The 25,058-nt window shown below is 43.5% G+C and overlaps 1 protein-coding gene across 2 annotated transcripts in view; it reads right to left on the bottom strand.

The window, feature by feature from the left end:
- Positions 1-360: 360 nt before the first annotated feature.
- tmem260 (transmembrane protein 260) overlaps positions 361-25,058 on the bottom strand; it is a 36,125-nt gene continuing 11,427 nt past the window's right edge. The window contains exons 4-17 of one of the 2 annotated variants that reach the window (XR_014871167.1): positions 21,967-22,144; positions 21,758-21,871; positions 21,149-21,328; positions 21,030-21,070; positions 19,647-19,733; positions 18,470-18,578; positions 17,999-18,171; positions 16,556-16,727; positions 15,937-16,076; positions 15,182-15,358; positions 14,171-14,224; positions 13,816-13,900; positions 6,448-13,695; positions 361-6,235 (exon numbers count right to left, since the gene is read on the bottom strand). Coding sequence is in view for 1 of the 2 variants with exons in the window: in XM_085143233.1 (XP_084999359.1) it covers positions 13,435-13,695; positions 13,816-13,900; positions 14,171-14,224; positions 15,182-15,358; positions 15,937-16,076; positions 16,556-16,727; positions 17,999-18,171; positions 18,470-18,578; positions 19,647-19,733; positions 21,030-21,070; positions 21,149-21,328; positions 21,758-21,871; positions 21,967-22,144 (1,771 nt within the window). In the remaining variant the exon portion in view is untranslated. Of the gene's footprint in view, positions 13,696-13,815; positions 13,901-14,170; positions 14,225-15,181; positions 15,359-15,936; positions 16,077-16,555; positions 16,728-17,998; positions 18,172-18,469; positions 18,579-19,646; positions 19,734-21,029; positions 21,071-21,148; positions 21,329-21,757; positions 21,872-21,966; positions 22,145-25,058 lie in introns of both variants that reach the window. The other variant, XM_085143233.1, reaches the window with a different exon arrangement.

Genomic DNA, 25,058 nt, shown 5'->3' with positions numbered 1-25,058 from the left:
AGGTCTTTTAAACCACCTTATTGGTGCTAAAATGCTATTTTATGCCTCTTAAACTGAGCTATCATTTTTCATAAATTTACTTACAGAAATGGGAACAAATGAGGTGTTCTTGGATGCTAGTAACAACGTGCCTAAAGATACATTTTAAATTGGGTGCTTGTTAAGTTGTCTGTTGTATTTAGGCACAACACTGGCTCATCGCTTGAGTTAGGTGGCTTTTATAGGCTTGAATAATTCATAGATCAGTGTTAAGTGGTTTAACAAAAAAAAAGAAAAAAAAGAATTACTTCTTAAGACCCCATTAAAAAAATACAAAAATGTCTGACTCTGTCAAGTGCTTGTTGTAATTTTTTTTCACAAAAGTCTTGGTTTTATATTCCTTACATCAAACATACCAACACATGTTGGTCTCAGAGTACGAGTCTCAAAAGCAGGTCATACAACTCGGGAGTGATGCTGTTCAAATGTGCCCAGAGCAGCTGATCTCACCGAGATGCTGACAAACTGATCTGTGACATTAAAGAAGTGAAATTTCTGTTTCCCTGAAATGGAAACACAATCCACCACTTTAAATAGTTAGAAACAAGTTTTCTTTTGGCTGGAAAACTCAGGAGTCACTTTCAGATATACTGATAATAGGATTTTTTTGTTCGAATGAGCTCTATTTTTGACATTGCATGCATTTCTTAAATTTTTGTCCAGTTTTATTAAAACTACAAACATTTTGACAAAAAAAAAAAAGTAAATCTGAATGGTTATGTTAAATTCAGCACTTTGAAGTTCTCAATGTAAATAAAATTATCTGTGCTGTGTGGGTGAAGATGGTTTTCCAGTGAAACAACTTTTCACATCTTAACAAATACATATTTTAATTTTGCGAGGCAACTTTATTTTTCTTTTTGAAATGTTTGACATATTTCAAAGATTTGAAAAATAATCAAACCAAAAGTGAAGCAGAATTGAACCGCGATCCTTGGAGTTGGTATAAATGTTTAAGTCTGTTATGATATGGAGTTCATTTGCCCAGTCCAAAAAACAAAAACACACTTTTTTACCCCCCGTATGCGTCTTTGTTCAGTCTAGACAATATTACATCATTCTGGCAGGGGCGTTTGTATGTTATTGTGTCTATTGTGGCTTATACAGTGTGTCATGCTCTCTCAACAGGCACGGTTACACATGGCTTGTGGCGCCCTGACCTACAACTCCCCCTCTTGTTTGTCAGCAGTTGTTTGGCCTACTTTCATAAAGACAAACACAGCCATTTGTTTTGTTTTGCATTTCCATGAAAATGGAAAAAAAAACACACAAAAAATAAAACGGGGGGGGGGGGGGGGGTATTGTTGTTGTTGTTGAAAGGGTAGAGGAACTCGTGAACGCCCTTAATAGATTCCAACCCAAGTGACAAGATTTTGCCTGTTAGACTATTACCCCTGAAAAAAGATAATCAATTTCCCATCATGCTTTTAATTATCAACAAAACCTTTTTTGTGCAAGTTTTAGGCTCTTCTTCAACCTTCTGGACACCAACTGAACTACGAGCCATTCAGCCGGCAAGCCCTCCAGCTGAATCTGCCCCTCCCTCCTCTTTTCAGTCTATGGACAGCAAGGATGCTACAGTTCATTAATGAGTATGCTCCGTAGCTCTTTAAGAGTCCTTAATTACACTGTGACACCAGTCAGCCCCAAACTAGGAGGGGTACAGAGGGGAGGCACGCTGGGGGAGGGGAACAAAGTCCACAAACCTTGTTTCATAGAAATCAAAAAGGGGCACCTAACCTATTCAGAATTATCAGTCAACCAATCTCATTCTGAAGAAAAATCAATTGTTTTGACACGAGGAACTTGATCAAACAAAATTGATTAGGTCTTTCAAAAGGTGTGACATGGATAGCACTCTGAGGCTAGGCGATGGACTGTGGCAAACACATGTGATTGAAAAGCTTTAAATGGGTGTCAAACAAGCAGGGACATAATGTTTGACTTAAATTATCAGCAGTCCCACAGGAGGCTTGTGGGATCGCTCCCCGGAGCCGGGTGTGTGTGCAGAATACAAACAGGGGATTCACCGGTGACCAGTGGGTCAGCACTGGAAGAGGGATGGGTGCCGGTTGTTCCTGTGAGACTTGGCGACATTCCTACGGCAGCTTTTTTTAATTTGCTGGACATGACCCCTCCTAGCAGGCGCTCACAGGGCACACAGCACTTCTAACACACAGCCACGGTTGCTTTGAGTGCGTGTTTGCAGCGTAGGTGGGAGGAGGGGGGGGGGGGGTGTTGTTGTTGGGTCCCAGATGGGGTAATGGGGAGTTTAGCATCAGGATTACAATGAAATAGTGTGGCTTTGAATTGAATAGGGATTACCCCAAGCTCACAGTGGTTACACAATAACACTGCTCCCCAACACCTCCACCAACAGGACAGGGTGTGGTCAGATATTTAATTCATACCCGTCAAAATTATTCTAAAATATTAGAGCATGATAACTGTCCTGTGAAAAATTACGTCTCGACCACTTTTACTTTACACGTCATTTTAAAACCAAAAACGTTTTAATTTAACCACACAAATCCCCAGTTTTAGCTATCAAAGTCAGTGGCAAGTACTGTGTATGTATAAAAAATAATAATAAAAAGTGCCCCCCCCTTCATGGTCACAGCTGGTTATTACTGCATTTTAAAGTCAAAATATGTAGTTGTAAAAATTGCAAAAGGCGTTCCTTTATGCTTTTTCAGTTATTCTCCTCTTCATCTTTCTCGCTTCTACATCACATACATACGCCAGGATGACTGACTAATCTGTTTGTTAAACATGTGTCTTGCCTCTGAACGCCCCAGCTGCTGGCCAGTCAGCCAGCCCAGGGAGATTGAAATGTTAAGAGCGGTGAAGACAGGTCCACTAATTAAATTCCCCAGGTTAATCCCAGCCGATCCCCTCACCACACTCTCCAACCCGCAAGGAGACATGAGGAGGGCAGAAACCAGGGGGAACAACAAACAAACAAACATTAAGCGCTAACAATGAATGCATGAAAAGAAAAAAATCACAACAAAACTGGATGAGGAACTGAAAAGACTGAAAAACCACATGTGGTGAGTCTCATTTAAACAAGCAAGCATGCAGACAAACATGCATCTGTGTGAGGAACGGTGCAATAACTTCAACAAGCATGTGTAAAGCTAAAAGGCCACGATATTGGAGGAATCTTCATAAACAGCACACGAAAGCTCATCTACTGCTTCCACTTTGACAGCCATCACATTCCCAGGACTGCTTTGAAGAAAAGTTCATCAACACCAACCTCAGCCCTGTCATCGTCTCAGCATGTACAGTGGTCTCACGTCTGACCCTTTGCCACTGTACAACTGCGGACAGCTGACCAAAGACTATCAAACTATGTGACCTTGGCAGCATCACAACAGGTGCTGCATTCCACCTCCTTAAGGTGTCACAGCTTCAGGTTGCAGAAACTACTTTCAAGCTGGACTAAGAAATAACAAACTGGCTTTCAAAGAGGTTTCATCGTGACAGAGACCAATAATTGATCGCCCAAAACAATGGACATGAGCATGAAGTAATGACGAAAGAAAATGAGCTTAAGTTGGGAGCTGTCAAGTCTTTATACAACTTTTAGGGCACAAACACCATTACAGACAGAAAACAAATCTTATCTGCCTTTCTACAAATCAAGATATTTACCATGTCGTGAGCAATGGCAGAAAAAAAAGAGCACAACCTCTCCCAAGGCAGCTCACTCTCTGGACAGTATTTACTAATAAGGAAATAATACTGAATTTTTTATATATTCACTTTGTTTTCTTTTTTCTTTTTCAACATATTTTGAAGAGGCTTTTAAGCACAGTAAAAATCAGATACTTTAAATACACAAACATTATGCAGACGTATGTAATGGATAACAGGTACTGATTTATAAGTAACTGGACATGAATAACTTGAGCTCATTATAAAATATCATATAGTTCAAACTAAATAGGCAGAATATTCACTTTCTCCTGACAACACTTTCCTTAAAGCTAAAAGACAGTTTTCGGTCAATTTCAAATTAAGGCAGATATGAAATGCAAAAGTGAGGTCAGAGGTCAAATGTGACATGATACTATAATGTGATATTTATAACCTCCATATATCAATATAATTTCATAAATGTTGTCAATCCAAGCAAAGGCAGCAGAATTTTAACCACAGTTGTAAAGATAAGATATTTTATTAAAGTTTGACCTTATTTGAAGAAGCGCTCAGCGCTCCAAAGTACTGTGATATTTACAATCCCCTCCATACATGTCTCTGTATCAATACAAACAATGGCACATACTTCTGAATAGCTCTATATAGCATTAGTATCATTTTGACCTTCAAATCAAGCTACTGACCTTGGCGAATAGGTCAAAGGTCAGCTGTTATATATTTTAAATCTTTATACTGCATTTTCTGTATGTTGACGATACACGCCACACTTGTAAAAATCATAGTTGAGTTTGAAAGATTTTTGTCAATTTTCTAAAAATAAATTATTGAGTTGACCTTGAAGACCTGAGTGGATGTAAGCCAAATTTTAACAGAAAGTTTAAATCATAATTCACTGAAAACTGAACAAACTGACACGTTCGCAGGCAAACGCTACCAAAAACATAACCTCCTTGGCGGAGGTAATTACTGTGATCCTTACTCAAGCACACAATTTAACTATAAATACCAAAAGTAACTGATTTTTGCATTTGCATATCATATATCATTATATGATCCAATTATTATAGATAGGATGATGTATATGTGTAATTAGCATTTTCATTAAAATAGCTAAATTACTAAACTTATACCAGTGAGCAGCAATTCTGGCTGTAAATGTAGCAAAGTAGAAGTCAGGATATATATTTCTGAAACCTAGTGGAGCAGAAGTATTGTTGCTTTAACAAATGTTATGTTCAAACAACACCAGACTGTTATAGTGAAAAATGAAGGAAAAACACACGTAGAACTTTCTGATATATCCACAGCAGATGCTTCATGACAAAGAAAAAAAACTATAAAAGTGAAAATATTTATTATCGTCCCAACTGATCTACAGTGTTGAGCAGATGAGGTGAATGCAGGAAGTGTAGATTACAAAAGGAAAACTAGAGCAGGTGCTTTTGTACAAAGTGGGTGTGGTTTGGGGAAGATGTGGGTGTACGACACAGCGTAGGCGTGCTGCGTCACAGACACCACGCGCCTGCGTTGTGGCTTCGCTCAGAGGTGTAATGCCTGATTAGGGGATTACAGGAAAGTGCTTCTTTGCAGTTCTGTGAGAAACAATTATTAACATGTTGGTGTCTCTAATCCTGGATAAACACAGCTTTTCAAGAACAACAGCGAGTCTTTCTTCCCCTCTTTTTTTTAAAAAAAAAAATCCATGTTTAAACCCTGTAGTCACTTGAACTCCAAAGCCTAACTAATACCAGCAGAGGAGACAGGCCAGTCTTGTGGAACACTGTCATTACAGAGGTTGTGCTCTTGGTGGAAGACATGGCTGGCCAGCAGGCCTTCACATCAACAGGGAAATCCAAATTTAGCTTGGGGAGAGAAAAGCATTGTGCTGAGCACAGCTTGTTGAAAGGGAATTAGACTGAAACATGTTCACAGCCTGTAATCTTTTATTTGTTTGTACACTTGTCTCATGTAATCTGCTTTCTAGTAATGCAGAGATGATTTCCTAAGTCATGCTGGGGAACCAGTGGATAATAGTTACAGGTGGGCTGTTATCACAAAGCACCGGAGGTTTGTGCAAATGTCAAGTTATCCACTTGCGATTGATGGACTCATAGGTCGCTACGAGTTTAAGAAGGAATTGTAACGAAACAGAAAACAGCAAGATTTTTCATAAGGTCGATGAGCCAATGCATAAAAAGCTAATAATTTTATAGATTTATGGGAATACATTCAATATTATAAATGCTATTTAGTGCCAGTTGTGCCTGATAACAGTCAAGCAGGAAGCAATCAACCCACTGCTGATGCCTGAGCCACCAATCTACACACTTACAGACCTTCCCACACACACAGACACACTTTATCATTTCAGTGTAGCCTGTGGCTCTAAAATACAGCACATCAAAACAACCTGTAAGTTTCATTTCTGATGCCCTTGAAACCTGCTGACTGGCCATACTGTCCACTACCTGACACTTTGAAGCGTGCCTCATCTCAGTCGTCTCCTCTGCCGCGTTTCTGTGAGGTCCTGAGAAGAAACGATGGACAACATGTCACGGCCTCGTTTTTCCTGCTATGTCAGTGTAACAAAACCCTCATGCACCAAATTTGAAAATTCAATCAGTGGAGAAATTGGTATTCCTCAAACAAACAAAAAAATACATATCTGTACTGCACAGACTGGATTTTTTTTAAAAGTGTGTAAGCATATCAGTTTGATTTTTTGTCTCTCTTTTTTACCTCGGGTTTAAGTCACTTAGTTTCCACAGAGAAAGGGGGCAGGGCAAAAGCAGTCCTAAAGGTGCCGGTGCTTGTATGTGATGTGGGGATGTGTTGTGCCCATCTGGCAGGACAGGGTTTAGCCCTAATCCCAGAGCCCCTCTGCAGGGGAGCCCCAGACTGTTGATCACTGCCCCCCTGCTGGTTCCTCCACACCCCTGACTTCAACACCAAATAAACGCACAGACTGCTGGCAGAGGAACACAACACAACTGCACATAAACAGCAGAGCAGTGGTCAGCTTTACACTTCCATATTCCACTCCGGCAAATAGTGCTGTGATATTCAAGTTGCAGGTCAGTACTGAGTTCGGTGACCACTAAGTACACACAGGCAAAAGTGTCTGCTGCACAAACAGAAACACAGAGGAAGACGAGAAAGAAATATGACCCTAACAGAAAGGAAAACAGAGAAACATACCCACACACATGCAGAGGGCACAGAGAGACTTGTTTTTGTGAGGCAATATGGAATAACTAATTTATCAAACACACAACTATAGACAGAGTAAATATACACACACATAATTACAAAAACATAGACGGATAGACAAACACACAAAGACACCCAGAAGCAGTCACCCAGCCATACACACCACACACCTAACTACTGATAATCCCCCAGACACAGGAACACACACACACTCACACACACATACATACAGAGCATCATTATGTTTATCACTGTGAACCAGCCCACCGACACCCATCATTCTAATTCCATTTGTCTGTTTAGATTCGTTTTGCTTTAATCCTCCCTTGTTTGTGCACATCTGCAAGCACTGCAATAGTACAGACCGAGAACGAGAGGAAGAGAGAGAGAGGTACAGAAAGAGACAGAAAGCAAAACAGAGAGAGAGAGCTCACAGGGAGCACTCTCCCTCATGACATCCTGGTCCCTGTAGCTCCAGCAGAAGGGGCAGACAGGCGTATCTCCTTGCCCAGGGAGAAGCTCCCTGTCCCAGCCACAGAGCCGTCGCCAGGCCCGGAGGCCCCTATAATCACTGCAAACAGTCAAACATCCAGTCACACAGGCTCTTACACCAACACAACATTACAGGCTTTTTACACAGTATTACACCACATCTTATTATCCCATTCAAGTCCCTCTATTAGCTCAATTGGATGGTGGGATTTTCATTTGTAAATTGGGGGATTTCAGATTAGCTTGTCTGTCAGCGATGAAATGCCCCCTGAGACTGTGAATTATGTGACCAATCACATATGAATCAATGCTTACGCATGCTGCAGCTGCATGAATGGATGGTGTCAGCAAGAAGAATTAAAACAACTTTAACCTAGATTACGTGTTGAGTGTACAGTACACATATTTAATCAATGGTCACAGCTGCAATGCACGAACGCCACCGTTTCAATGTACACCCCACAATAAGCAGTGTAGGCTTTATGTGGCAAATAATATTCAGGTCTAATGGGGAATTATTAAAGAGATAAATATTAGCTTCCGTACACACCTAGCAGCAACATTATGCAGAACTGAAGCTGGTTGGTTGAAAGGAAACGAATGAATTACCCCTCTGCCTCCCCGGGCCTTCCATTCAGATACAGAGTGAGGGAAAGAGAGGCAAGAGAGAGGAAAAAAGGCACCCCGAGCTAGTCGAGAGACCCGGCAAATTATGAAAATGCCTCTCTGTGTCCTAAATGGAGGCCGAGCTCTTTAATGTGGCACAAAATTAGAACCTGGGGGAGGAAGTGTGGCCCGCTTGATTGGCGAAACCCCTCCTGGCCCACTACCCCCCTTCTTCTCAAAGCACACAGAGATATTATCCAGTGCCTAGTGGCGCTCTCTTGTACTGGGAAAAGTGAAGGACCCCAGAGAGAGCCCAGGGGCGTCCATAAAGGTGCCTAATTTGTCAGTTTACTCCTCAATTATTTAAATAGATCTAAGAAGGGAGCGGAGAATGAGGCTTTTTCCTGCCTCTTCTCAGTCAAAGCAGAGAGACCTTTCTCCACGGTAGCCATTTTCAATTACGCTCCGCACTGCTGTCTTTGATATACAGAAGTGCTGTAGTGGAGCGGGGCTGTATCAAATAAACAAATGTGTGTACACAAGATAACAACGGGAACTTGGGGATAATATTCAGCCTGCTCGAAAGAACTCAAAGTTATTTCACATTTACAAATTTGCAGATTAAAACAAACTTTGTGGACACGTGCACACACAGGAAGCACACAGACACACACCGAACGTTTTTCATCTGCTAAAATGTCACGAGCGTATGATCGTACACACCGTACATTTACACTTTTATCCGTGAGGATTAAGGTAAGGTTTGGATGCAGGGGAGGGACCTATTGTTACTCATCCCTCTGCTCTCCTGTCCATCTACACCATCAACCTACAACCTCACCTCCCCGCTATCCTATCAACCACGCACACCCAGCTGGAGTACCAGCTCCAACAGCCTGGCAATGCCACCTCCCCGCCAGAGAAACCACTGGAGGTATGTGGAGCCTGGGGGCAGAGATTACCAAGCGGTTGAAAATTGATCCTGGAAATAGAGATGTTGTATTCCCCAACCCTCTGACCTCTAATCCCTCGGATATCTTCCTCTATTGTTTGGTTTGATTTACTATTGGGAGGAGGCTGTGTGGGCTAAAGACGACCAGGATGCTGTGAAGCTGCAGGGGGGGTCCACACAGGGTCCTAATGTGACCTGATCACTCACAGGTTTTTGGTGCAGACAGGTAACGGACCCTCTCTTTCTCTAACAGCTGTGCCACAAACCCCAAGTGAGATAAACTCATCTCTCAAACAGTAAATTTCAATATGCACTATTTAAATGTCGGCAGCATTGGCAGTGCAGGATCCAGCTGCAGTACAACGGTAAAGGTGCAACCACACAAAGACATGAGCAGGAAGACAATGTCAGTTTTTTTTAAACACAGTAAAGAAACTTGCAAATACAACATACAAACAGTAACACAATGGAGGGCACTACAAACACCTGTACAAATAAACTTGCACACATGCTGCACCTGACATACAAACACTGGCCGCCACACACTGTGGAAACACAAATCAAGAGTGATGGCAAACGGAAACCTGAGAAAAGTCAATCATGATGTCAACACAGACTGATGTTAATGGGCCTAATTCTACGCAATACACATTCAGGAGAGCAGTTAATTTAGCTAAGATAACAGTAGTTCTACCTCTGTGAGAAGTTTAAGGTTACAGTGTGCCTGCTCACAGGAGATGTTTCAGACAAACCTGCAGGCAAATGTTGTTTTTTGAATACATTTGCAGGAAGGAAGTGAAACTCTTGAGATTTAGAATGACTTTGGTGGTAGAGTCCAGTGCACACAGAGGCACTGCATGGGTCCAAACTCAGGACCTCCTTAAACTCAGACAAAAGTGATAACTGTTTATCTGCTTTAAGTCAGCTTTTTTACATTTTCTCATACATGTTTACTTGATACATACAGTACTGTCTTCTATCTTTACCTCTTGCATTCATGAAAAATGCAAAAGGTAATACAGTTTGACAAGTACAAAATAGTATTTTTGCACCAATAAGTAGAGTCGCAAAGAGCTATTAGCTGAAAACTAGGCATGTTTTGTCATGGTGTGCAATGTGTCACAAAAAACTGAGGAAACTCGATGAATAGAGGACAGAAGAAGTGGCAGAACTCAAAACTATCTATAGCAGATGAACAGAATCCAAAAGTCACGTCCTTAAGAAATAAGAAAAAAAAAATTTAGTCGATCCATCTACTGCTAACTAAAGGCTCATCAGAAAAGGTCTCAGTGGCTATTAAGAATTCCTTCTTGTGGAAGGGAAACAGGGTGAAAAAAACTGAGGTATTCCAACTTACACAAGACTGGAAATCAGTAGTGGAGGGATGAATGCAAGCCTGGCCTCCCCAGAGCCTGCACCTCAATGTTACCAAAGCAGTGTTGGATCATTTTGGCAGAAGAAAAGGCAGACAACATCCAGAGAAATGTTACTAAAGACAACTTAAAGAACATACAAGAAAGCTTGCCTACGAGAGTTCAGGCTGTGTTGAAGAATAAAAATGGTCGTACCAAATATCGACTTTCAAGCTTGTTAGAAATGTACAAACTCTGTTTATACCTCATATACTGTATTTCCATGTACGCTTGCATGTTTCAATAAACTGCTCAGGACGTGGACAGTACTGTACTTGAATAAGAAAATGTGAAACTGGTCACTTTCATGACTAAATCATAGTATGAAATGAGACATACGAGTCTTAGGAGGAAAAAAAACCATTTCTTTTTGCATGGGACAGCAATGTTAAGCTAACAAATATGTGCAGACTTTGGTAAAAGGCATTGGCAACCTTTACAAGGATGGGTGGCACCTGGTAAACATCCTTGACACAGGTTTCTCATGCTTAAGAAAGGGATTTGAAGGCAAAGTTTTTCAGAGTGTAAGATTTTGCAAAATCTGTGGCCAGCTCAGTATATCATGCCTCTCACACCCTCTATTCTCTTCCCAAACACTAACCAACACACCCCAGCCCTCCGCCTCCTTCCACTCCAAGCTCCCATCCAGCCAGAGAGAGGAGTGGAGATAGGCCCAGTTGCTAAAGCTGTCTTTTCAGCCCCTGCTCCCGCTCGGTCTATCTGAGATACGCAGCAAGCGGAGGTGTCGCTTTTCCGCTGGCATTTCGGACAGTATCTACTTATAGACGAGAGAAAAGGAGAAAAGAAAAACAGAAGGGGTATTATCAGGGAGGGATGAGAGCAGCAAAGGCATTTTGTCTTTTTATTCCCCTCCTAAGCCCTGGGCTTTGCTCCCAATCCGATTGGTCGATACGGCCAGGGATGTAAATGAAATGCAAAGAGGAATAAGGCTGGCTTCCCATCTCCAGTGTGTGCCCCCCTAAGTCCCCCGCCCCTCTTTCTCTGTCTCACTCTGTCTTGCTCTCTGGCTGTTTATGGCGTTGTGTTTCTGTTTCCCCATTCACAGACTTGCTGCTCTCCCTGTTTCTGTCTCACCCTCCTCACTCTGCCTCTGCGTCCTCCCCCACTTCGCGCCTCTCCCTGGCTGGGCTCACAGCTCTTATCTCCTCAGACGCCCCACATTCCAGCGTTGCCGTGGCTCCCTGCCTGCATCCCTGGTCACGGCGATTCCATGGGTTCCCACAATCCTCGGCAGCTTGCTGATTTAGGGTGGGCAAGTGACTCTCAGAAACGGGAGAGAAGAGGAACAGAGGGGTTACGGAAAGACAGAGTGAGAGGGGGTGGGAGGCGGGGAGGGTGGGTGACAAGAGGGGGATGATAAAAGGAAGGTAAGGTAAAAATAAGGGGATGAGCCATGTGGCAGCAGATAACTGATGTAAACATTAAACTACACCAATACAGTCAAGTGAAGTTAAAAAACACGATTTAAACCCACATTATTAATTTGCCTGCAATGTCAAAACAACAAATATGATAACATTTTTGATCAAAAATACTACATTTGAGAGCAGAGCACAAAAATACGTAAAAAAAAAATCTTTATTGAAATATTTTAATCTGTAGAAAGCAGAATGACAGTTTCCCCGTTGTTTTTATGTGAAACCAAACCATCTGCGCTACAGCAGGTCGAACCTCATCATCCAGCCAGCTGACAGCCGCTAACCAGGCCTGCGAACACAGAGGGCAGATTACATTCGGAGAAAACTGCACATGCACTCACTGTCCCTCGCTTTCCGCTGGTATCTCAAACAGCAGGCTTCTTCAGAAACGTTTTATAAAGCTTATGGCAAAATGCTGATTTGACCTCTGCACAACAAATTTCATGGCACGAGGTTCATTAACATCAACACTAACACTTTTAAAAACAGTGTGTAACTGATGCATCAGATACAAAGGCGTACTTCACGGGTGTTCTTCAAACAACCCTGGTCCAGTCAGACTAAGTTTGACGGCACCTCTTCCCGACATTCACAGACCTGAGATTCCATTTTTCTGTGAGTCGAGCATTGAAAATCTTGCGTGTCTGCGTTTGTCCGTGAACTTTCCATGACTTTGTGTCTCTCTAATGATCAAAGCATTTTGCTTTTCAGTGTGCTGATCTGTTTATCGAATAGGTTTATGAGCAATTCTGGCAAGGAGAGGGGGCTGAGTGGAGATTTAAGCATGTTCTCACACACATGCAGACCCAAATCAACATAGATGCCCACATGGGCACACGCACGAACGCACCTCTAAAAGGGTCCCTGGCATTGTGACATTTCACATTTCATTTAAATCCAAGAGGGATTACCGCCCTCATGTTAGGAAGGAAGAGAGAGAGAGAGGGGGGTAAAAAAGCACTCATCGAATCCATTAGTTTTAAACATTTAAAGGACCATCTAAGATAGACTGATGGAAGGATAGAGGGGTGGGTGGGTGTGTAGGGCTGCCACTGATGTGGAGTGAGGCTGCGTGGCACAGCACAAGTCTGTCCTAGATTAAACAGCCGCTCTAATCCCCCATTTCTGCCCCCAAATTGGGTTTCCCTCAATCTCGGTCTTGCCATCCTAATGTGAGAAAAAGAAGTAGAGCAGAGGCTGAGGCAGAATAATCAGCACGTTAAAAGCTCTGAGAGCAGAATAGGAAAAAAAAAGGGGGGGGGGCAAGATGTAACGATAAAGCAATTGAATGGGTGACTTTAAGAGAAGCGTGCAGAGCTTGATTGAGGTCAGGCAGGGCTTCCTAAAGTCATGCCCTGCCGCTGGTCAACTGTAAACATTCATCAAATGAGACGTAGCACAGTGTTAGCTCTGTTTGGTAACTTCAAACAAGAACTTATCCACCAGCATTTCCCTTCATTTCAAATTCTGACATACAAGTCCAATTTGGCACAGTACATTTAGCCAAACTTAACACCAGTGTACCAGTCTTGATCCACATAGAGCGTCACCTTAAAACCACAAAAAGAGGCACATTGGCTCAGCCATGATTTCCATTGTTCCAGCTCCATGGATCTTATGGGGTTTGCCTCCGGCTCTGTCGGAATCTGTCTCTCTCTTGGAGCAGGTGAGTAATGGCTGAGCGGATGGCGGGTGCCTGGGGATCAGTGGGGTCCTTCTCTAAGTAAAGACTGAAGTGCTGGACACTGCAGGTCAGTAGGCTGTCTGCACTGTAACCCCTGTGACCGGAGCGGAGCAGCCTCTCGCAAGCCAGAGCCAGGTTCTTGTCCCAGTTTGGAGGATAGTCGGAGTGGGCCTCAACAATCTCCTTATATAGCTTCCGGGCAATAAAAAAAAAAACAGAGATAAACATAAAAACATTCATGCTTTTCCTGATGCATTTTAATCTGCCCTACTGTGGTAAAGTGTTTGCAGGTTTGCTGGGGGTCAGACTCACAGTGTAAGACAGCTCAAAGAGGCGAGCTTTTCCCTCTCCCTGCATCCTTTCAGCCAGGTCAAACAGAAAGAAAGCCGTCTTCATCCTGAAACAAAGCACGCAGGCTCAGGGCTAAGTGCTGGATGGATGAGCCATGCAGATCTACACTCTCAGACGCACCACTCCAATGGAGTGATTTATGTAGATGCCGGCACCAAATACATTGTACGTGTAGATGTTTTACCACACAAGACTGGTTTATGGAGATGTTCTGGTGGGGCAATATGCATCGTGACACAGCTTTTTATTTACGCTCGAAAGTATACATCCACTTCAAACGAGAAAACTAGCATCCGCTGTAAAGCATTCAGCATACCTGGCTTGCCACATCTCTTCATTAGCAACACGCTCCCAGGATGCAGGATGGAAACTGTTCATACATGGGGAGAAAAAAAAATCATTTCTTTATCTAAACCACCTTCAGGCACCGCGCTGGCTTATTCACAGTTCCACTAACTATAAATGATTATTTATGTGAATATATTGTTCCACTTGGCTGTGCAGGTTTTGATACACTAAACATCAATGTTTGCTGCATAAACATTAAGTGACTGAGCAACAATACCAGCTAGCACATTAGACATGGAGTAAAACCACATCTGCCTTTTTTTTCCCCACTTTGTTGACTGTAAACACTTGACCTCTTCTTCAAAAGAATATTTTAGCAGGGTTTCCGAGCTAATATTTGGCTTGTGGGCATCGGCAGACACGCTTGTCGTGAGGGTGCGGGAAATAATGTCACAGTATTCAGCCGTGGATATCTGAGTGAATGAAGGGCTCCTGGCAACAGCAACAAAATATGGAGCTTTGACTAATTCCACTTTTGACACAGTTATTGACAAAACGCAATAAGAAACTCATTATTTTTCATCTTCAGTCTCATTTCAGATGGCTAAGGGCCTAATGTCTTGCTCTGGTAAAATTCACAAAGAGCTGGATCACAGCATGGAGAACAGAGGACAAGCCCACTGAGGGACGTTCTGTGGAGTCTGTGGAGGGACGACTGAAGACCACAGAGAGAAAAGTGAGCACTGAGATTTTCTTTTTTTTCACTCCAAAGGATTTGTTTATTTTCTTGGCCAACAGCAGACCTTAAAAATTAAACCATGCTAATTTTTAACCATTTAAAAATCAGCGACGCTGAAATGTTATGAAAATTCAAATGAAGATCAAAGAGATCTAACTTTTCTAAAAACATTTAACATGTTAGGTTGAATTTTAGAGCAATGAGCATAACATGACATCCCCAACACCAATCTAAATATATATTATTTTAATAGTATAATCCAGGCTGAAATACGCATGAAGGTAAGAGTTAACTGTTAACCTGTTGTGTGGATCACTCCAGTTATAGATATTGTGTGTACGATGAGCCCACTCTTCAGGGTGAAACTGCTTCTGAACGGGCACTAAGTAGTCACACACACCCAGGGGCCAGCGGGAATAACTGTGTTCCCAGCTCAGGTCTCCATCAGGAAGCCCGATGCAGGCAAACACATCCCTCCTGCAGAAAAACAGAGACAAACTCTTAGATAGAGGCTTGCTCGTGCCCTCAGTATTTATCTCCGGGTAGCTGTTTATAATGACACACACAGCGACAACATGGTGACAGAAATTTCCTCACATCCCAGCACCTTCTAGGTTCCCATCAGCCTTGCGCTTCTCACAGACCCCGAGGGTTAATCCCGCAGGTCAGTGTTGCCCCCACAGTGATACATATATGTTGGCCTGGCAAACACTGCCCCCTGGTGGGCTTGGTATTAACAAGGCACTATCCAATTTCTGGATCTCAGTTCCTCCTGAAGGAGTGAATCATGGGAGCAGCAGCAAGTCCACCAGAGACCGTTTAACCAAATCAAGTAGATTAGTTGACTTTTGTAGTTCATCAGACTCCTTTTATGGCCTCAACAGTTCTGTGGGCTTATCTTGTGCTTGCACTGTGTCGACCATTCTGCTGATCTCTGCCTCATTAGATCACCCACTTGTTCATTGTTGCCCTCCCACTTCACTCACTCTCTCTCTCTTTCCATTTAACATCCTTTTATTCCCCCTCTGCTCTTTTCATGTGTCTGAGACACTCACTGCGTGTTGCGGGACAGAAATTGATCGAGACTGAAGGTGCCTTTCTCCCCGGGGTTGACCGGGTCCCACCAGCGGCCGGGAAAGTGGATCCCAGGGTGGTGCTGTGCCAGCTTGGCCACATACCAAGCATATGTCATCATCTAGTGAGAACAAAGAGCACCACCGATCCCAGAGAAATATTTAGAACCAGTCGATTATCAGTTAAACAATCATCAGAGCAATTAGTTTAAAGGGATTTTTGTGTCATTATATCTTAAAGCAACTGATGAATCATACTGATAACATATACAAACTAATAAGTATATAAGACAACACAACCAATTCATAAGGCCTCTACTTGCTAACTTAAGGGTCTAATTTATGATTTTCAATGAATTTCTTTCAGTTACCACAAAGCTGATTTTAAAATTTCGCCAAAATATGTCAAACATTATATTATCATGAGAAATCACACTTCATTCACATTTTGTCCTTTATTTTTTAAATCTCTTTTGAATATAGTGCGGTTTTAATGGACAAGAAAAATAAGACAAAACAATTTCGCCATAAATAAAATTCCTTAACTTATATTATGAAGGAAAAATCTTTTCAATACAGGGAACAGGGAAAACCTCCTGACCTCCTGATCAACCAGGCGTACATCAGGCCGTACGCCCTGGCAGTAGTGCAGGTATCGCAGAGAATTTCCAGGCAGATCTCCTCTGGTCAGGATGATTGAGTCTTTGGAGAAGGAGGCCAGAAGCTCCCTGCCGAACCTCTCCACCACAGTGTTCCCACTCTGATCACACTCCCTAAGATCATCAGCACATATGCAAGCAATTACTCTACACTAGCATCAAAACAGAAGTTGCATTTTCTCCCATTTTAAAAATGGTTAAACACATCTTTACCCCTGCTCAGAAGTGTGTGTGAGATGTGTGCAGCAGTGTACATGTGAGTGTCTGTAGGTACGCTTTCAAGGTGCTCTGAGGGTAAGTTGTCAGTGCCCCCGCCCCTTCCCCTCACTCTAGCTGCCTATCTAATCGTGGGGAGACAGGTGTGATGGGTCTGACAGCACAGGCCATGCTCTCCCCTTGATCAAAGCCGCTCAGTGATGGCTGTCTGGCACTCCCCAGCGCTACGCTGGTGTAATCTGCCTTCTCGGACAGCTAACATCTCAGACTGAGCTCTGAGAGTAGAATCTATGTGCTAACCGTGCCTCTCTTTAGCCCCTACCATGGGGTGAGCAGAGAAAAACCTGACATGTGGAGTTCAGACCTGCAGTATGAAGCGCAGAGAAGCAAAAGAGAAACAAATCAGGTTGACTCAGGAAAAACTGTGCATGGGGATTTTAGAAGGAGCTAGAAGAGGGGAGTTTTTACATCATTTAAAGTTTACAAAGCAGAAGTATTTAACTTCATTCTTCATATGCATTTGGGTTCAGTGTAGTTACTGCAACATGAATAATGTAAAAACATTAAATTGACAGATACATGGATTGCAGAGTATCTGAAAAGAAACCGTAAGGCTCGAGCGGTCAGACACAAAAACACTAATAGAGCCTGAAATCACTAATAGCCTGTAGAAGAAAAAAACAATGCAGCTACAATAATTATGTCCACTGTGATCAAAATCTTTGCTGTTAAGAATTAGTTTTCTAATTGTCTCCAAATTTAGACGTTACAAAGCCCTAACTCAGCCCTTTTACTGCAAATATACAACAGTGGAAATGGAACTGTAAGGATTTTGTAAGGAGTTAAAGTTCGGAGCGCTGGATTTTTAAATTAAACAATGAGAATACATTTAAAGTGCTGCCTTTGCGTTCCTTTGGTAGTGTCTTCATTCACATGCAGTGCAATTCTGAGGCCGGGGCCAAATGAGTCTAACTGCAACAACACAACAAATCTTCAAATTTAAAGTCAGCATTTTAAACTCGCTGCTTGAAATCTACCATTTTAGACTTGTGCAATGAAAACCACTGTTGCACACCACAGTAATTCCTGACTGTGTATCGACAGCACTGCAGATTTTCATCACACCAAACAACAGCAAGCTTGTTACTGTTAGCAAGTGCAATAGTCACCTGTGATTGGTGTGCACCATATGTGCCAGCAGAGCTGCAGTGAAGACCCAGCCTGTGGTCTTCCACAACCCCCCATAGCCCAGCCTCCTCTCCAGCCCAGCTAGAGTCCGGCTCAAGCCGAGGCCTGCCAGCACACACACTGCAGCATCGCTCTGGAGCCAGAAACGCTCAACCTGCAGGAAGTGACCATACAAGTGTATACCACACACACACACACACACACACACACACACACAGAGGCAAATAAGTGTTTTCTGTAGGTTTTTTTTGCTTTGCTTTGCTTTTTTCTGGGTTTGCTTTACCGTTGGACCAGGATCAGCATCAACATACAGTACGCTGCTGTCACTGTGGTTTTATTTCAGAATATTGAAAACTAAGACAAACTTGTAATTCAATGCTGAGCACAAGGTGTGATGCTTCAGCTATGATATGAGAAAAGATGTCTAAGAACATAAAAGTCTTATAGCTCACCACTCCGAGCAGTAAGGGTCTACTAACGTCCAGGTTGGCTCTCCATGCAAAAAACAGCGAGTAGACCACCAGCATGACAGTTAACAGCCAGGACACTGAGCGACACCTCCTAGGACGGGACACCTCGGGTTATTCAGTGCACAAATATTTAACCAGCTTTCCTTTTTTTTCTAAATGCACAGTGTGTCATTTCCATATTTTTAGTCTAATGTATCACTTTGTCTATTTACTCTGTAAAAATATACTTGTTTTGAATAAGTCTGTAAGAATATTAATGCACGGACGGGGATCACAAGCCTGAGAGAAAACGTATCTGCCAGCAAGCTAAGAGGTGCATGATTGATTTTCTAATGCAGACTGAGTCATAATGAGCTGGTGCCAACCGCTGAATCACAAACTCATTACAGTACAGCTGTAAAACGTTCTTATACACCAAAAAGAAAAAATTTCCCCTCGTGGCAAAAAAAATAAGCCATCGTCCGAACCTGAAGAGACAAGCTTTCAGGCTGGAGCACAGTTTCCTGCCAACAAACTGATTTGCTGATCTCCGTCAGCCGGACACTTATACTCACTCAAGCTTTTCTTGATTTACGTTTTCCTCACTTACAAGCACCACAGCTAAAAAGCAAATGAAATCATATTTATAACCTTACACTTTAACATGGGGTAAATAAGCATTTGCCGGGTTTCCTTTGGGCAATCTATTAGACGACCTTCCTCTTCTTCATCATCTGTCTGTGTATGTAGCCAAGTTTATTGAAGTGCACCTCGGGAGAAGGGGAATAGCTTGTGCCCTGCGGGGCTTTGGGGCATTACTGGGGCTTTATCAGCTCCACCCAACAGATCCCAGCAAAGGCTCTCCTGTAATGAATTACAGGATCACGCTGCCACATATAGATGCATACAGGCAGTGATTTACTTGTACACACAAACATGATTTTGAAAATCCAAAATACACATCAAATCCTCTTGATCTGAATGTGGAGCGTCGTGACAGTTTGACAGTTAGGTGCCTCAGTGTTGTTTTGTATTCTTTTTTTCTAAGATCAGCATTTTGTCAGTGGTTTTGTTCCCCGTCTTTTACTCCAGGGGATTAGATTTTTGTAGTTGAAGTGGGTGCTGAGATGTGCGTGACAGAGTTTGGTGTGTTGCACGCTGGCATCCAACTCATCCTTACCTGTCCAATGAGGAGAGCGCAAAGCCCATTCCTGCCAGTACCAAGACAGGAAGTGAAAGTTCTGCCAGGGAGTGGTCCAACTGAGCCCTGCACACACAAACACACACAGAGACATGACGGACACCAAAGACAAGCTCAATTACCCTCCCTGTTACTGAACTCAAGGACACCAATTATTAAATGCCCTTCATCCCCTATCAAAACAAACTCCTTGGACTGTGCACTCCTCCTTTCAATCGGATTGACAGATACGAATGACTGTGTCATCCACCCCCCACAGCCCCATCCTCTCCTCACAGCGCTTGTCAGTCACACAGCGCTTGCTCAGAGCGGAGAGATAGTTTCCTGCCTCTTCCTTAATACCCATCTCTATTTGACAGCTTATTGAGTCTCTATATCTCCCAATGTACACTATGTGTGAATGTGTGAATGTGCTCATGAGCGTGTGTTCGTGTGTGTGTGTGTCAGTTATTCCAGTGGGTTTACGTCTCCAGTGCGACATGCCTGTCATGTTCGCCTCTCTTCCCCATCTTGAAGGTGTGCTTGTCCATCAAGCAGCAGGGGTGATGGAAAGGGGTGGGTGCTTGGCAGAGGGGGGGCTGGTAGTGGGGGGTCTTAAGATGCACACGCACCCCATCCCGTCAGCTGGAGAAAGATACCAGGAATGGGATGACTGTGGTGGTGGTAGCAGAGGGAAGCAAGGGAGGGAATGGGGTGGAGGGGTGGGGAGGTGCTAGAGTGGAAAAATACAATTTCTCAAGCTCTATTGCAATGTCTGTCATCACAGCTTGTCACGCTTAAACACCAGAGCTGAGTGATCATTTCAAACTGCTGGAGAAAGAGAACACAGTGATTTGGCCCTCTAAGCAGGTTCAGTTCTGCTTTGATGGGAGAGAGTGGAATGGGAAGAACAAAAGCTGCTGGGGAGAGTAAGGGAAGAGATGGGCTGCAGAAATGACTGTGGGCCCTTATAATGGCTTGGTGTGCATGTGTATGTGGCTAAACCTGTGTAAATCACCAAAACCATTGCAAAGCAATACATCTCTAGTCCCAAACGTGCCCTCACTGTGCCTCAGATCAAATCGACCTACTTTCCTCCCTTCTCCATCCTAGATCCTACTGTCTAAATAGAAATGAAATACTCAAATCAAACATCCTGGGCAGTTTATGGATGAGAAACATACTGTTTCCCGCGAGACGGACTAAATGTGATGCTTTGGCCACAAAAACTAGAAATTCAGTGATGTTACTTTGTTCTGGGAAACGATGATGTGAGTTTAGCTGATGGTTATTATACGCATTAAATGACCATCTTGTTGTGCCGTTTACAATATTCAGACCGGGAAGTTTCACGTGCAATCAGCAGAAAGACTGTTTACTTACTGCAGCATTGTGGTCAGGTTAACTGAGCTTTCTGTCTTTGCCTGCAAAACAAAAATCAATGTAAGCTAAGCCAACAGGGTCAGGGTCTGTTTAAATGCAGCGAGGCAAGCAACACTTACCAGACAGAATGTGCCATATTCAGCTCGCAGCAGGTGGGTCAACAGACCCGACAGGGTGGTCTGGTCACCCCAGCTCCAGCGGGCTGTGTTGAGGTAGGATGAAATCGGCAGGTAGATGTACGGTAGGAAGCCAGCGAGGAAACAGAATCCCAGAGATACAAGGCCACGCAAAGACAGCTCCTGTTTAAATACAAGGATAAGATGTTCTTAAATTCATGCTGTCCAAACCGTAAGCAAGAAAGTAAAATGGAACGTGTGTGTGTCAACAAGACTGGAGAGCCTTGTTTGGTCATGCTTTTCCCTAAAAGCTCCTTTTTTCTTAGACCAACAGTAACTTTGAAGTTACGCTAATTTCCAGCTTCATATATTTAGAATTCAGAGTTTAAAACAACCCATATTTATATCTATCTTAAAGCCATTTTAGCTCCTCTCCCTTTAAACCAACTTCCCTCTGATTAGCTGCACCTCACAAACAGCAGCTTTTAAGAGGATATGTGAGGAAAAAATCTTGTTTTTGTATCCTTTTTATTTCTGTCAAAAAACTGCACACAGCCTATTTCTTCTTTGCCATCTATAATTCTCTTTATTTAAAGAGACCCTGTGACTTACCTTTTGAGAGCACAGTCGGTAAAGGACCCAAGGAATGATGACCAACACATACAGCACCAGTGTGTGCTGGTTACAGAGCCCCAAGCCACAGCATAATGCCCCCCAGTGTGCAATCTAACAGGGACAACCAAAACAGTGCAGCATTGTGCGTTTACATTGAATAAAACATAACCTGTGTGTTGCATCTCTTGCGTGGCGTTTTGAGTTACCTTCTTCCTCTGCGTGGCATTTTCAGCACAGCGGAAGCTGGCGGTCAAGAAGAAGAGAAGGCCAATAAAAAGGTTATTGAGGGTGAAGACCTCTGCCACCATGGACCACTGCCAGCTGAGTCTGGACACAGCGAACAGCCCACCAGCCAGCACTGCTCCAGGACCAGGACCTGCCAACCTGAAAGTGTAGAAGAAGAGGGTTTTACTCTTTAGAAAGGACTGCATCGGAGGACAATGACAAGAAGTTAATTACAATCTGGTCAACTAAATTAACTATTGTACTAATTTAACCATCTGGATGTTTCAGTTGTTTAAAACGACTGCATTAAAATGAACCTCAAAAACAGTATTTCTAAAGGCTGCAGAACTTAAATTGCTTTTTTCAATTTCTTTTTATCAAAGTTGCACTGCAACGACACATGAAAAAAAAAAACAGAGAAAATAACAAAGTCAGCAGCTTCACACAAATTTTAAATGTTGTTGTCAAAAAAGCCACCACTTCCCTATAACTAATTTGGGGACCCATTATAATCTTCCTTCTACCCAAGTTTGCTTCTCGGACAAGACCTTGAAAAACACTCAGCGATTTGGGGTAATTCACATATCATGAGAAGTCCCTCTCGAGCAGCCGGTTGATCTTGAACAGACTGGCACAGAAACCACCATGGTGGAGATAGCACTTTATCCTCAGCTTCTTAAATATAATGTGTGCACAAAAGTTTTCCCCTTCCTCCTCTCCTGTACTGTCTCCATCTCCTCTGCGGTAATTGAAGCAAACTTGGGATAATCTGTCATACGCTAAGACCCACCACTTACTAAACTGAGAGACAGAGGGGGAGAGAGAGTGAGGCGACAAATGATGGGGAGAAGGGAAAGAAAAGGAAAATAGTGCAGAAAAGTGTGCATTAAAGGGGTGAGACAGTGTGCGGGATGTAGGATGAAATATAGAAAAAGGAAGAAAAAAGTTCAAGAAGAGAGAGGGGAAAGAAGAGAAAAGGAAAAAAAGGCAACCCAGTCCCCAGCATGCTGGCTCTGAAATATGAGCAGGCTCGACAATTAGGGAAGTCAGGCAGTATGGCCCTTTCCGCCATTGTGTGGAGTGGCTTAGAGTCCTCATCAGCCTATCAGCTAACTGACAGGCAGAGAGCTGCTCTATTCAGCACCGCAGATACAAGCTGCAGGCCAAACGGCTGCCAGGTCCCTTATGACCCCACAATCCCTTGCCGGTGACAGCTTCAAGCTCCATAGCAAATTAGGCGCTCTCACATTACAATCGCAGAAGACAGATTCCATTAACGGTATCTGAAATTGAGTAGAGAGCAGGCCCGTTATCAGACCTGACTCATAAGCACCGCCATTAATCACAAGGCATGATACCATTTATACATTTCCAGCTCTCTGCCTGCCGCTGTGATAGTCAGCCACAAAAGGCCTGATGAGACTTAGGCTAGGGGAACAATGGAGCTTTCTGAGGAAAGCGCGGTAAATCAGGAAAAAAAGGAGAGGGAGAGCGAGAGAAGGGTGGAAAAAAAAAACTTTAGCTTGCTGACTACTTCCCCTTTTATTCTTGGGTTTTCTCTCTGCTACTCTCCACTATTTTTTTCTGTGTTCTCTGTAAGGCAAGCCTGCTGAATGAGCACACGTATGTGTGTGCGCATGCACTTAATGGGGTTGGGGGGTTGTGGCGTCTAGGAGTGGGTCTTAATAAGCGATAGCAGCGACTTCCTCGCTGCACCGCTCCAGGAATTAGTTGTAACTTGAAGGAAAAATGAAGAAGGGTGGCGTTTCTAGAGGGGGGTGGGGGGATGCAGATGGGGACTTTTGTTGAGGTGCAGAGACCTCCCGCACCCATAATTTTACCTCCTCACATGACAATTAACCCACAGCTCATGCACCTAGCAGGGGGCTGGTTTGGGGGTGGCACGGGGTGCAGAGCAGTCATGGGGGTCCCAAAGAAGGGGTTATTACACCAAGTCTGTTCCTCCTTCTGAAGCTCGTCTGATAGCCAGCACTCGTCACATATTCAAAGACACACACACACAGGCACAGGCACACTTCTGTTCCTGAACTTCTTTATTCTCCCTGAGTGCCTGACAAATCTCTCTGTTAGAGCTTGTCAGTCAGTAAGAAGCCAGTGATGTGTGTACAGTGCAGCCTGTAAATGACCTGTCTGTCTGCGCGGGACCACCTGGGTCCCAGTCAGCCTCTCCACAGCTCATTCTCCAGGCTGGCTGCTCCCAGGGCGCTCGGATAAAGCAGGACACATTTTGACACCAGTGTGGCCGTGTTCCCTGTTATCACGACTCAGTGCTGTGCAGGATGCTGCCGCTGTACTGAAATGTTGTGGCTCAGTGACAATGGACTGGTTGGGATGTGGCAGGAGAATAACACGGCTGACAACGAGACTATTCAACCCTGAACTGATCCAACCTGCCAAAAAATGCCTGCGTCATCACTTGGGTAATTAAGGAATGACCAATATACTTAAAGCCTGAAACGAAACACAAACTTGAAAATAAAGTAAAAAAACTATCCATAATTCAACTTGAATAATATGAAAGAGGAGCACAGGCTGAAAATGGAGGATTAAAGGTAAATAAAATAAAAAATGACAATGATACGAGAGACAATGTCCCCTTCAAGGACACAATAAAGGCTCAGTATAATCACTTTGAAGTGTCAAAATGAGAACCTGCCTCATTTACACACTCGGTTCTACAGTATGGGCCAGAGACATGCCAGCATCGGTCGTCTGCGCTACACAGCATCACACAAAAAACCTACACCAGCACGCTGCACTGAATGAAGCTTCACAATGGAGCTGGCTAAGAGAGCCGCTGTTACACACCACCCCGGGGAACAGACAATACCACAGCTGTGCCATCGCGGATCAACAACGCACTGTTCTCTAACCGAGTGGTGGTTTGGGTTAAGCGGTGCTGGAAAACAATCACACATTCCTGAAGAGGGTAAAAAGCCCGAGAGAGAGGGGGTGGCCTTGCTCGGGCTGAGGCTGAGGTTTCCAGCTGGCCCGAGCAAACACCCCAGGGCTCCCCTCTGGCCGGGACACCAGGCAGGCTATTTAGCAGCTA

The sequence above is a fragment of the Neolamprologus multifasciatus genome, chromosome 19, assembly GCF_963576455.1.
Source record: "Neolamprologus multifasciatus chromosome 19, fNeoMul1.2, whole genome shotgun sequence".
Taxonomy (NCBI): Eukaryota; Metazoa; Chordata; class Actinopteri; order Cichliformes; family Cichlidae; genus Neolamprologus; species Neolamprologus multifasciatus.
This window is presented reverse-complemented; position numbering and strand designations above follow the sequence as displayed.